General features: G+C 41.4%; 1 protein-coding gene across 3 annotated transcripts in view; it reads left to right on the top strand.

The window, feature by feature from the left end:
- Positions 1 to 13,162, top strand: part of ZFAT (zinc finger and AT-hook domain containing) — a 102,312-nt gene that overhangs the window by 33,590 nt on the left and 55,560 nt on the right. Inside the window, exon 1 of one of the 3 annotated variants that reach the window (XM_064154330.1) lies at positions 6,717 to 7,144. The exons of 1 other annotated variant lie outside the window; for it this stretch is intronic. In XM_064154330.1, coding sequence (XP_064010400.1) covers positions 7,126 to 7,144 — 19 coding nt within the window. In that variant the 5' untranslated portion in view covers positions 6,717 to 7,125. Of the gene's footprint in view, positions 1 to 6,716; positions 7,145 to 7,176; positions 7,687 to 13,162 lie in introns of those variants that run through there. One more of the 3 variants, XM_064154329.1, reaches the window with a different exon arrangement.

The following is a 13,162-nucleotide window of genomic DNA, read 5'->3' as shown; positions in this document are numbered from 1 at the left end:
AGCAAGCTACCCTTTATTTGCTTGTAAGGAAATCCCCATTACTTTTCCTTTCTCCTGCACTGGATGAAAGGCTTGGGCATATATTAATGTATGGGTAATGAATCAACAAGTACTAAATGAATTTACAGTTCCCTTATGCACTGAGCTTGATGGATGAAGGCATTTCATATTCTATTTAAGCTTATGGGGGGGAGGAAGCACTGGCAGTAATTAAAGTACAAGATGTTCATTTCAGTGGCACAAAGTGTATGTGGAAAAGAACATGGATATTTTGGTCTGTATGTAAAATACAGATATTTAATAGGCGGAACTAAAAGTATTTAGGTCGTTGGGGTGGTTCATAGAAGAAAACATGATGATATGCAGATCTTGCAGAACTTTGTTGAAGATTAAGAACAGAGGAGTAGTTTGCTGAAGCCAAACATATGATGCAATGTCTAATCAAATGAATATCATACAAATCATGAAAGAACTGTCAGATTTGTATCATTTTCAGTTTGGGTATATCATGATTGTCAAATTAATTCTGTAGACTTAATAAATCAAAATCAGCATGATTGATGCTGGCTTTTCTCTCTGCTCTGCTGTCCTTTAAATAGCTTGCTGTTCAGTGAGAGCTGTGGCAACTTTCCCAGCAGGAATATTATAACAAAGATGTCTCTCTTCTACACCTGTCTTTTTGCCTTTTCCAGTACCACTCTCTCTTAGTGGTAATGACAATATGCTATTCATACTATGAATTTACTTTTTCTGTTTGGCCTAGACATATTTGCCCTTTTCCTGAATTACAGTAAAGGTGAAGAGAATGAAAGCAGGGAACTGTTTAGATTCTGATCTGGGGGATGGGGATGAGTTTCATTTGTTGGTGGGGTTTTGTTTGTGATGTTGTTGGGGTTTCTTTTTGGGGAGAGAGGCATGTTTTGTTATGAATTTGCTTGGTGGGTTTTCTTTTTAATACATATATAAATAATCTATTTTGACAATGCTAAATTTTGAAAAGCTTCTGGTAGAGTTTGTTTTGTCGCATACATTTCTATCTCAGTCTGGTTGCATGGTGTTGATTTTGTACTTGACTGAAACAACAGCACACAAGAATGTTTCTTCTTAACTTCAATTCTTAAAAACATTTCTTGTCTCATAGCAGCCTGTGTAAGAAAGCAACCCCCAATGAAAAAAAGTCTTTTAAAGAACAAATAAAACCACCACTTAATTGCACAGTGTTCCAGCTGTGCTGCTGTCTCCAGACAGTCTGACATCACCTAGCAAAGGGAAAACATGCTGTACAGCTCTAATAGGATTAAACAGTATAAACCTGCAAGCAGAAATGTGATTAATATGGGGCATTTCTAGGTTCTGCAGTGATTATATTGCTGCACTGAGAAAATGAAAATCTGTATATTAAAAGCATTTTCAGTATGTGGTGTGGGTTTTTTTTTCCTGAAGTTATTTATAATTGTTGCCATTCTCTCAGGCCTGCAGGAGATAATTTTTAAATTAACTCTGCAGTGTAATCAGTATCAGTAGACTATACAATCCTGAGATGACAAGAATTATGATAAGCCTCATGCTAAGCTCTAGAGAGATTTGTAAATATGCAGTGTACACTGCCCCATTTTTATTAGCATTTTCATTATAAAGTTGTTACTGGAAGCATAAAGTTAATGTTCTGTATCAAGAAAACAGCAATTATGCAGTCCTAAACACAGAACTCCACATTAAACATTGCAGATAAAAATAACAAACAGATACAGTTACTTCTGACAGATAGAGTGGGGACAAAAAAACGAGGCATTTACAGTAAAGCAATGACATGTTTTCTTTCTTAAGCACAAAATCAGTTGCAGAACAACTTCTTATAATTTCTGAGTATTCATATTATTTGCATTTTCAATTGACAGTTCCAAAAGTGCACATCTTCAGCTGGAGCTGTTTTCCCTTTGAAATCAATGTGAAAACAAGACAGAGATAAATAGGTTAATAGATTTGAAAATTCTTCATAAACTTCAGTCGTGGTAGAGTGACTTTTGCCATACAGATGGTCAAATAATGTGTGCTAGTTTGAATCAGATTGGAATATTTTAATCAGAAAAATTAGATTATAGGCAATGTAAACAATGGTGATGTCTGCTTCATTCATAGGCTTGATGACATGTATAAATAGACATTGTTGAATACCTCCAAAGCTGTATATATGGCTACAGTTTTCCCTTAGTGAAAAACTATTTTACAAAACCCAGGAGGAGCTACTTTGTTAGCCAACCAACTGCAGGTTTAAACAATGCTGCTTTTATTTTAAAACTAATGAAAATTTCCCTGTGTGGTGAAAATGTATGTTTGCTCAGGTGTCTGAGCTGGAGTTGAAGGTGATGGACTATAGCATAAACTGAAAGCTGATAGTTGCACTAATTGGTTTAAAACCTGTTGGAATGACTAAAGAGGAGAAGATGTGGATCAATGAATGGTGGTACATTGCCCATTCCTACTCTCTTGTCTGCTCAGTTGTCTCAGTGTGGGTGTCTCTGGGCTGGTTGAGAGCACTAATTCAGGTTACAAAGAACTCTTTTTAAACAAGTTCTATAGAAATAAGTCACTTCTCAAAGCACACTGCAAGATGCCGTGGTGAGCAACCACAGAAGGAAGACACAATTAATGGCCACTGTTTCTAAATCATAAATTAACTCTTTGAGAAAAGTACTATCCTCCTGAAAAATCTATTCCTAATTTCCACTGATAAAACCTTATGCATACTTCTCAGTATTTTCCAGCTGCTGTAACAAATAAGAGCCTTTTTTTGCTGACAATCCCCTTTGCTATGTAGCCCTAATTCTTATTTAGGTCAGGTACACCAGCAGTACTACATGAGTTAGAGATCCTGCACAAATGCAGTACATGGCTGTTGATGTGGAAGGTTCTCAGAAAAGCTTGTGCAAAACCAAATGGCAATAAGACCTATACAAGGCAGAACTAATTCTCACTTTTTGTTGACTTAATTTTTTTCCTGTGGGACCACTCTTGCAGAACAGCTAAGCAGGGTGCACTCTGCTTTCACACTTGTGAATATAAAATTTCAGTAAAGTGTTTTTCCTATTGCTGGTAAATAAAGCCAAACTATGGAGCTGGGGAAAGGAGTTATCGACACTGCTGTGCCTTCAAATAGGGCATTTCCACTCTCTTCACAGATTCTAGTTCCAGATGCAGGCTGAAGCCCCAAGCAATACTTGACCTTGCTCTGTATGTAAACTTTGCATTCTCTAGCAGTGTGTAGGGGTTTTTGTTATTATATAACAGTCAGTTTAGAAGTAAATGGCTAGACATGGAAGCTAGAACAAGGAGCTACTCCATGGACTGTAGAGAGGAGCTGTGTTTGATGAACACTTGCACATGCTGGAGCTTATCTGTGACTGGCTAAACAGAAGCTGTGGAGAGAGAATAATCACAGAAAGTACCTGAAAAGAGTCAAGATATTCCTGTGACTGAAAACTGAGACTGGGAGCTGAAAGGCAGTGACAGAGGTCAGACAAAGACATATGTAGACAGAGAATGCATGGGTAGGGTGAACCTTGAGTTTGGTCAATAAGGAAATAAGGGCAGAAAAAGATGAATCAACAGACCAGTATCAGTTTTCTAGTGTTAGATGGCACCTACAGTTACCCTGTTAGCTGGATCAGCTGTTTTGTGTGATGCATCTGAAATCATGCTGGTAGTGAGTTTATGTGAGTTTTAATATGACAGCACATGGTGGAATTTCTGGAAGAACTTGAAGGTGTTTGTTTAAACTATGGAAATTATGATTCAGAGTTGCAAAGACTTTGATTTAATATGGCTCTGCAACCAGGCCAGGCGCCCCAGCAGTTACAGCTTTTCTCCTTCTCTTCTGACCTCTGGCAGACAAAGCTCCCAGAACATTTTGACTGGGCCAGGCACCAAAGTTCAGAGACTCCATCTCTGATTGTTCATCTTTGGTAAAGAGCAAACCTTTATTAATGTCTCCTGATTGTGCAAAGCAGAACTGTATGCAATAACTGCATATAAGAAGAACTTAACTACGTGTCATATTGGTGCTCAAGCAGTGGTTCTAACTACATGAAAGATTCAGAGCAAACACTTTTCTTGGCAGGCGAATCCACCCCACTTAATGTAGTGAGGCTCAGTGACTCAAGGAACAGAGAATGTTCTTTTAATGCCAAGGTAGGGATAAATATTACTCATGTCCTAAAAAGACCATGATCCCTTCCTTTCATGGGTGGTGAGTGCCTGACCATGAATGTGCTGTCATCTTTATTGCTCCTAGTAGAAAACATTTTCCAGAAGGTGGTAGGTATGGTAGTGAGCAGGGATGGGAAGAGGGGTAAAAATGGCATCCATAAGGTGAAGAGTGTGAGTCAAGACAGTAAAATGAAAAGACAAAAGCAGACTCCTAATGTTGCTGCTCTGCGAAATACTCTACTAGAAAGTTCCTCTGTCATTGGGGCCAGCAGGCCAGAAGCAATTTAGCAGAGTGCAGCCATCTTACCTGGAAAGGACTGGCCTGCCTTCCTTTCTGCTTTTTGCTTAGGCATCTGGTAGAAATTCTGAAGAACACATTTCTGTATGAGCTGTCTCATACAAGTCCTGAGCAACAACTACTGGTGGGGTGAATAGCAGTAGAGTACAGCTGCTCAATTTTTTTTTTCTGCTGGACTCCAAGATGCAGTCTGGCTCTGGCCAAGACCTACTCCTGCATCTCTAGCAACTAATGTAACAAAAATAGTAGGAGACTGGTAAATGCTGATTGTAGTGTAACAGAAGGTAACACCAGCTAGGAGAGGTGACTTAAGTTTTACATATAAATGATTTTACTTCCTTGTGCTTGCCTTTTCATAAGCACTAATGATGTTTGTTCAGGTAGTCTGACCAGAATTACACATGGTGACAAAGAACAAGGGGTTCAGGCTAAGTCCTCATTGTCATGTCTCCTGGTTGTTCCTCAACTGGCAAGCTTCATGTTTGGATGAGTCTTTTGTGGAGAGCTGATGGTGATTTTCATCCTTAATGTGTGCATCTTGCCTCACACTATGAGTCACTGCTGATTTACTATCTTGTATCCTTTCTGGGTGCTCTCAGCCCTCTTTGTGTCTGGTTTTCTTGAGGCATGCCATGGTATCAGTGACATACTGAGCACATGCCCTTCTTCACCTCCTTTTGCTTCCATCTGTTTCTGTTAGAAATCTCTGTGTTCCCACTCTTGCTAGATCCTTGACTCCTGTTACCCCTAGGTCCTGGTGAGTTAAGTAGCAAGGACTTGCCTTCCTCCTGGCTACAGGATTATAGTTCTGATCTAAGGACATTTGGTTTATTGAGCAATGTGATGGATTTTTCTGTCCAGGCCAAAAGGATTCTTCCAAGAATAAAGTAGGGGGTAAAGCTCCGACATTAGCCTCCACTATTTTTTGAGATGGAGCAGTGGTAGAGAGGCTGCCTCTACATGAAGACCAGTAAAACTGCACTGGTAATGTTACAATGAGATACAGCAGACATGGTCAGAAAATATCCAAGTGACAGGAGAGATGGGTTAGCTCCAGACCTCTGGTGAATTTGGTTTGGAGCCCTGAAATCAGTGTTTGTGCTGTGATCCATCATACAGATCTTTTCTAGGTTTAAAAACTGTTGACTAAGAAATATGTAAGTTTTCTAGTCTTCTGCCTGTGGCTGAATTTTAATTGTCACAATGAGATACAAGCAGTGATGTGTAAAAAAAACCCTATTTTTTCTAAGTTATTTCTCAGTGAATAATATGCATTATTTCTCCTAGAACAGGAAATTATTTATTACTGTAATTAATGCTGCAATGAATTCTCGTTCTCACAGTTTTTACTCTTTACACTTAATTGTGTACAGCAGCAGTATGGCAAAAAATATACTGCTGTTAATGTTTGGGAAGGATAATAAGATTCCTATATAGTCATTTGTACTGAAATAACTACCACAACAGACAGGATGGAATTTAACACTAAATTCATTAACATTGAATGCATGCAGCATTTATGGTAATGTAAGAGTTTAAGTGATACAGTATTCAGTTGGTAGTGCAGAAAGAAAGAGAACAGCACCGAAACAGAACAATGAGGCTGAAGTGGGTCTTCCAGTGGCAGGCCCCTGTGGTGTCATGATGTACCTGTCTTCGTACAAGCCTGAAGAATTAAATACCCCAATTCCTAACTTAGGAATGGGATAAATTTAAAAAGAAAAAAAAGAGTGACCCACTAGACTGTTGGTATACACAGATCTCTGGCTTGCCAAGGCAGATTTGAAACTTTTGAAGTGCACTCAAGATGAACTTGTAACAGTTACGGTCTGAGGCATGAGGCCAAATATCGATTTGATCCCCATCATTGATGTTTATGGACCTGTTAATGTGCTGGAAATTGTGTTTTCCACCAGACTTGTCCACTTATCTTGTGAACATGCAGCTGTACCAGGCTGACTGAGAGAGATGTTTGTAATTAGCAGTGGTGAATTAAAACGTCTTCACGTCCCACACCGACTACTCAAGATCCAGAAGCAGGAATGAGGCTGCTTCGGAGCCAAGCGGTGAAGAAGAGCACGCAGCTTTTACCCTAGCAGGCAAAGCCTCTGGTTAGCCGCGGCTCAGGCGGTCAGAGGCAGAGTTCCCCCCCCCTCGCCCCGCTCGTCCCCAGCCTTCGCTGCCGCGGCCGCAGCTCAGCGGGCGCCGCGGCGGGAACGCGCGGAACGTGCACCGCCCCCGCGTGGACTCCGCCCTGAGAGGGCAGAGGAGCCGCGGAGCGGCGCGTGCGCTGCCTCGCGGCCCGCCCCTGCCCCGCCCTGCCCTCGCGCTCTCTGCGTGACGTCGCCCAGCAGGAGGAAGCCGCCGTGTCGGACGCGGCAGATTCGCCATAAGCAGCCGCCCGGCCGGGCTCGGCCTCCCTGCCCCAGCCATTAAAAAATATTCGCTTCACCAAAGGCAGAGGCCCGCGGGCCCTCGGCACGGCCTGCGTCAGCCCGGCCCGCTGCCTCGGAACTTATTTTTTTTCTTCCCCTTTTCCGTCCTTTTCTTTTTAAGCCAGGCCGCACCGCCTGGCTTTCGGTCAGCTCCCCACCGCCCCCCGCCCCTTCCCCGCCGCGGTTATGGACGCTGCGGCTGCAGGTGAGCGGGGCGGCGCGCGGCCAGCCACATGCGGCAGGCCGGGGAGGGCTGGAGAAGGCGCATGGATGCCGTATGACAGGGCCGGCGCTGACAGGAGGGGGTAGAAAGTAGTTCCGTCTGGCATCTGTCGTCATGATCCATCCGCGCGGGAAGTAGTTCCCGCACGGTTGGGCAGGATGATGGCAGCGAGCATCACCCGTTTGCTGGCGGCAGAGTAGACGGGGAGGGCAGCTGCCGGGCGGCCTGACGGTTGTGAAGCTGCCTTACCGGAGGACCGCGGCCTAGGCTGCGACCCGCCGTGTATATGGAGGTGCTGGGGGGGTACCCTAGCGTGGTTTGGTGTCTCCTCGGACGTAGCGTTCGTGGGACAGCTCCCGTGGCACAGCTCCCCTGGGACAGCTCGGTCACCCCGCGGTCAGGGAGCTCGGGACGGTGCGATGAGAGTGCCGGAGCCCGGAGGAGCTTGAGAACCTCGATGTCTCCTGTCTGCCTTTCTGTCGCTCTTGTGTGGGGAACACCTGGGAAAAAAAGCGGCTTCCAAGGTGCCTGCTGTTTGTAATGAGTCAGTGCACGTCTCGATTCAAAGCACTTATGCTTTACTTTGACAGCTTGTTTAGCTCAAGAGCCTACATGTCCAACTCCAGAAGAGAGAGAACCAGTTTTAGATGCCTCCATTGCGTTGTCTCTGCCCTTCTCTGTTCCTTGTATTGACTCGACGTTCGCGGGGGTTACCAGTGTAAATAAAGCTATGCAGAGGCCATAGCCACAGCCAGATTTGTGCGTGCTCAGCGTTTTACAGTCTCGATGTGTTCGTTGCAGTGCACGTTTGTGAGGTGATAGTTGAACACTAGTTAGTTACTCTGTATACTTACATTTGGCTTTTGGCTCATTCCTTGAGATGACATTTTATTTTTTAGAATCCTAAATATCTACAGACTCAGCTCTGTTTACAGCTCAAACAGTGTAACAGTGCTATCACAAGAATAACTCGTACCTGAATAGCAGAATATCAAACAGCTGCTGAGTTACTCAAATAGTAATTGTAAAAGCTTTCCAGGGCTGCTTTGTAATCTCTTACGCAATTTCAAATAAGAAATTAATTCTTTTATTGCTACTAATAAATTCGTATTTATTCAAGCATATTCGTCTTAATAAAAAGTATATTCTAAAGGTTGATCCCAAACTGTCACAAGTATCTGATACGTTTCATACTGCTACTGCTGAACTGTTTCAGAATTCAGATGCAGCTCTGATATGTGTATTAGGTTCGAAGTATTTCACTTGGCGTTGGTGGCCGATTGCATGATTTGTGCGTGTTGTTTTTGAGAGATCGGAGTGTTTTCAGTAACTCTGGTAGCGTGGCTTGAGGTACCATAGTGTAGTAGTGTATTTTGGTGGGAACTTCAGCAGTGCTGCCTTTAGCCACATGAGGGCGATCTTAGAACGTTAATAAAGACAAAATCTTGCTATAAGCACATCTATTATGGGGTTTTTGTGGTTGTTGTTTTGGGTGTTTTTTCCTGCGTGTTTGTCATTTTTTTAGTTGATTTTGCGTATGTAGGTGCTTGTTTAATGACGGGAAAACTATCATGTTTATATGTTTGATAAACTGATTGTTGTAAACTGCTGTAAATAATGGCATTTCCTAGTCATTAGAACATCTATTATAATCCAATTCTGAATTTGTATGTTCTAGCCAGTATAAATGTGTGTAGGCAGTTGTCTCGTTTGAAGAACGTTTTGTGACTTTTTTCCTGGAGCATTTGTAGGATTGGTATGTGTAAAAGAAAACAATATGTAGCACTTTTATCATGACTTAAGCAGTTTTAAACACAAGTTTCTTTTAACAAATCTAGTAGCGGACTAGCTAAATGCAGTGTGGGTGGCTATGGTGAGAGTGTGAGGATAGGGTCTGGAGCCAGTCAATGTAACCTGGGTACTTAGTCTTCTGCAACTCCAGTTAAACATCTGATCTACCCGATGTTAGAGTTCTAGCACATACTGCTTTGTTGCTCTGTCTTTGTATTGGAGACAGTGTTATGCTGGTGAAATATTATAGTAGCTGAATGCTTGAATGAGCTGTGTTAAAGTCTATATTGTGTAGTGCTCTTACTGCCAGTTAAAAGAAAATGCAAGAAAGCATCAGTGGTCTGGATCTGAATTTTGTGGAATGCCTGGCACATCATATAATTACAGATCATAGAATTGTCTGGTTGGAAAAAACTTTAAAATCATTGAGTCCAACCATCATCTAACATCTCCCTGTACACTGTTAGACCATGTCTCTGACAGTTACTGCTGATGGAGGTATAAGTAGATGAGTGTAAGAGGGCAGACACACAGTGATGTTTGTCCGGAATGCTCTTCTAGGGCCTCCTTAGAGCCTTGCTGAACTTCAGTTAGTGTCTTTCCAAAGATAGAGACCCAGTGTGGACATCTGCAGAAGGAATCATCCTTTCTGGTTTTTATAAAACCTACATGTTAGAGGACCATATATGTTTTATAGGATTGTATATTATAACTGTAAGGTCTTGTTCTTGAGTAGTGCAGTTAGCTTCATTTTGAGACTGATTTTAAAACGTTTGCCATAATTGAGAGATCTTTCAATAGAAAACCTCTCAAAACCCTTTTAGAGTGGCAGCAAATTAAAAAGTTCCTTTTGCTACAGGCTCACTTTCCTTAGAGTCTTGTCATACACAAATTACTTTTTCTACACAGGCTTTCAGGCAGCCTGTTACTGTTGAGATGTTTATAAAAAGTGCTGCATTCTGCTTTTTATTTTTCAAGTTGATAAAATTATCCTTACTGACCTGCCTTACTTTGGTTTTACATTTAATTTGACACAATGTTTTTTTTTGTTACTTGATAGAAATAACTTTTATAAATATCTTTTCTTCTTCTAAAGCTTCCTTTCACTTCTGTTTAGCTGTACTAGATTAATTTCCTCTTCTTTCTCAAATCTTTGATGATTAGCATCAAATATGGTGCTTTTAAATAGCCTTCCTGCTGCTTTTAAAGATTTAACTGTTCTCAGAGACTTTTTAGTCCTTTTTGTGGTTTTGTTTTGCTTTGTGAAAGTGATTTTTATCTTCCATAGTTCACACTGTGGAGGTTAAACACAAACATTTGTCTCTTTATCACTCTTTTAAAGGATTTTTTGAGTACTTCTTTAATCACAGTTACAAAGTAATTTTCAAGTAGCGTCCCTTTAAAAGGGTCCTGTGTTTAACTTCCGATAAAGATCAGAACTGTTTCTCCTCCTCTGGTTTCCCTGAGTGCTTTCTGCGTGAAGCATTCATTAATGGTGTATAAACTTTTAATCTTGGCCTCCTGTCCCTGAGCTGACATTTAACCAATCTGCATAAGGGTGACTGAAGCCTGCAATGTTATTTCTGTCTTTGTAACCTCTTTTATCCCCTTCAGTGTATCACAGTGATTCTTACCATTGTGGTCAGACTGTTGCTCATGCAGTGCTAACACTACTTTTGTGTTTTATGCCAGTATTTCATTCTTCAGGGATTCTGTTACTTGTTAAAATAGCTTGTTAATCAGATTGGACCCTAAGCTGCGCCTAACAGATGGCACTGCTTCACAAACAATACATCCTACTTTCTGTCCTCAATATTTCCATGTGGTAGGGTCCCACTGGCATTACAACAATATTTGTCAGAAACTTGGTTTGAGTTGATGTCTGTCGATAATCCTTTCTAGAGCTTGGCATTTCTGATTGCAACACTTTATTAGCTTTTGGGCCTTATTGTAGTAGCATGTCGATTTACCTTTTTAAAACAACTACAAAGAAAGGAAGAACAAACCCAACCATTTGTTTCAACTTTTCTTTGTTGTTTCCTGTTAAAAATGTAGAAGTTATTTACATTTTAATGAAAATACAAAATCGTACTCATTACTTGAAAGTGTTAATCTCACATAATCAAGCATTTCACAGTATTTTTTAAAAGTGATTTCTCTTTTAAATGTATTAAAGTGGATTTTAAGTAAAAAATCCAACAACGTAAAAGTGTCCCTCCAGTGAAGCAATAAAAAGCAAAGATACATTGTACCATATTTCTGAAATTTTGTGGTTTTGAAATAAAATTGAAAATGGGGGAAAAAAACCTTAAGCACAGATAAATAAAATTTGATGTCTAAGAAAAAATATTTTAATGTATTTGACATCAGTATAGAATATCATTTCATTTATTGCATGTGCCAATTCTTTTATGTTTAATTCAAAACATTCTTTTTTAAACTGAGAAACCATGTTGCTTGTATTAAATGCAAATTATTGCAAGCTTTTTTACCTTTTGCTTTCATATTAACTGCTAGCTCACAATTTCAATACTTCTTCCTAAAGAAACCATCAAGGAAAAGTCTTGCTCATTGTTCTTTAAAACCTTCATATCTTACATGCTCAGCATTTGTGTTTGAAAAGTTCTTTAATAAAAACAATAGTTTTCTTGGAAGAATTGGGCCCAGTTTTTATAACACTTGAGATTTGAACAGGAAGCCTTGTATTTTCTCAGTAATTCTCCTGTTAGCGTATTATTATTATGTTTGATATTATAATGGGAGATTTAACTGCACTGAATAAAGACAGCTTGTAGTTAATAGAGCTGTGATCGAGTAATTGCAGATTTCTAGATAGCTGTGCAGGGGGAGACCAGTGGCAAGGCAGTGAGGAAGTCAGGTATTGAAGGAACATAAATACCTTTTATAAGCTTGTCCAACAGCAGTACAGTGCTGTGCTTTTCTTGTGGATCTGTTTCTAACTACATTGTAAACATTTGTGTTAGCCAGCTGTAGGTGTTGTTACAGTGTTAGATATTGGGAGGTTCTGTAGGAATCAGTAATTGGTTTAGGAATATTTTGAGATTAGTTCTGGTTATCTTTGACTATAGCCTGGTGCTGAGAGATGGTGAGACTGTAGAGTTTGCTTTTCCTTGGTTCACAAACATAGCTGTTTTTTTAGGCATAGGCTTGAAGATTTGGCAGTAGCACACCTGAAGGACGTAAAACATCAGAAAAAACATTGTGGGGGGTATCCCTGTTGCAGGCTGATGGATGTCAGGGCTGCTGCTTTCCCATTTGCAGGTTACATCAGTGGCAAAGCTTCATGTGCATCCCAGATCACTCTGCACACTCCATGCACATGAGACACTGATGTGCTGCCTTTGACAACACCTGTGTACGGGACTTGTGTAAAATACAGTCCTCCTCTTCAGCTGGTGGAGATTGAAGTTCACTAAGGAAAGCACACAAACAGCACTGTAAATTCACATGCACGTTTGCAGATCTCCCAGGTACTGGCATGGCCCCTCTGTCCATCTTGTTATGACACCCCCGCACACCAGCTTTGGGGAAAATACAATCAGTTGTCCTCTTCCACCAAACAGCTGATACCAATCATGCACACTATAACCATTGATTCCGCTCCAGCTACTGCTGCTGAGCCCCTTACTTCACTCACCTCAGTTCTCCCAATAGCTGTGCCTGGGACATGCAGTAGTTCTATCCCAGTGTCTGGAGGTGGGGACAGTGAATGGGAGTTGTGGTCATGCCATGTCATTACTGCCATTCCTTCCCCCTCTTTTCCATTGCTTCAACATGGGATTCCTCTCATAGGAGACAGTCCTCCATGAACCATTCCAGCATGTTTACTTCCCACAGGCTGGAGTTCTTCACAGACTGCTTCAGTGTGAGTCCTTTCCACAGCAGTCCTTCAGGAGTGGACTGCTGCAGCATGGGTTCCCCACAGGTTCTTCCAGAAAACCTGCTCCAGCATGGGCTCCCTTCCATGGGCCATGGCTTCTGCCACAAGCCTGTTCCTGCATGGGCTTCTCTCCAGGTGTTGAGGTTTCCTTCAGGGCACATCCACTTGCTACAGTGTCAGGTCCTTCATGAGCTGCAGGTGGATATCTGTGCCACCTTTAACCTCCGCGGGCTGCTGGGGGACAACCAGCATTGCCATGGTTTTCAAAGGAATCTCTGCTCCAGTGTTTGGAGCACCTCACAGAATGA

The sequence above is a fragment of the Pogoniulus pusillus genome, chromosome 14 (assembly GCF_015220805.1).
Source record: "Pogoniulus pusillus isolate bPogPus1 chromosome 14, bPogPus1.pri, whole genome shotgun sequence".
Lineage (NCBI taxonomy): Eukaryota > Metazoa > Chordata > Aves > Piciformes > Lybiidae > Pogoniulus > Pogoniulus pusillus.
This window is presented reverse-complemented; position numbering and strand designations above follow the sequence as displayed.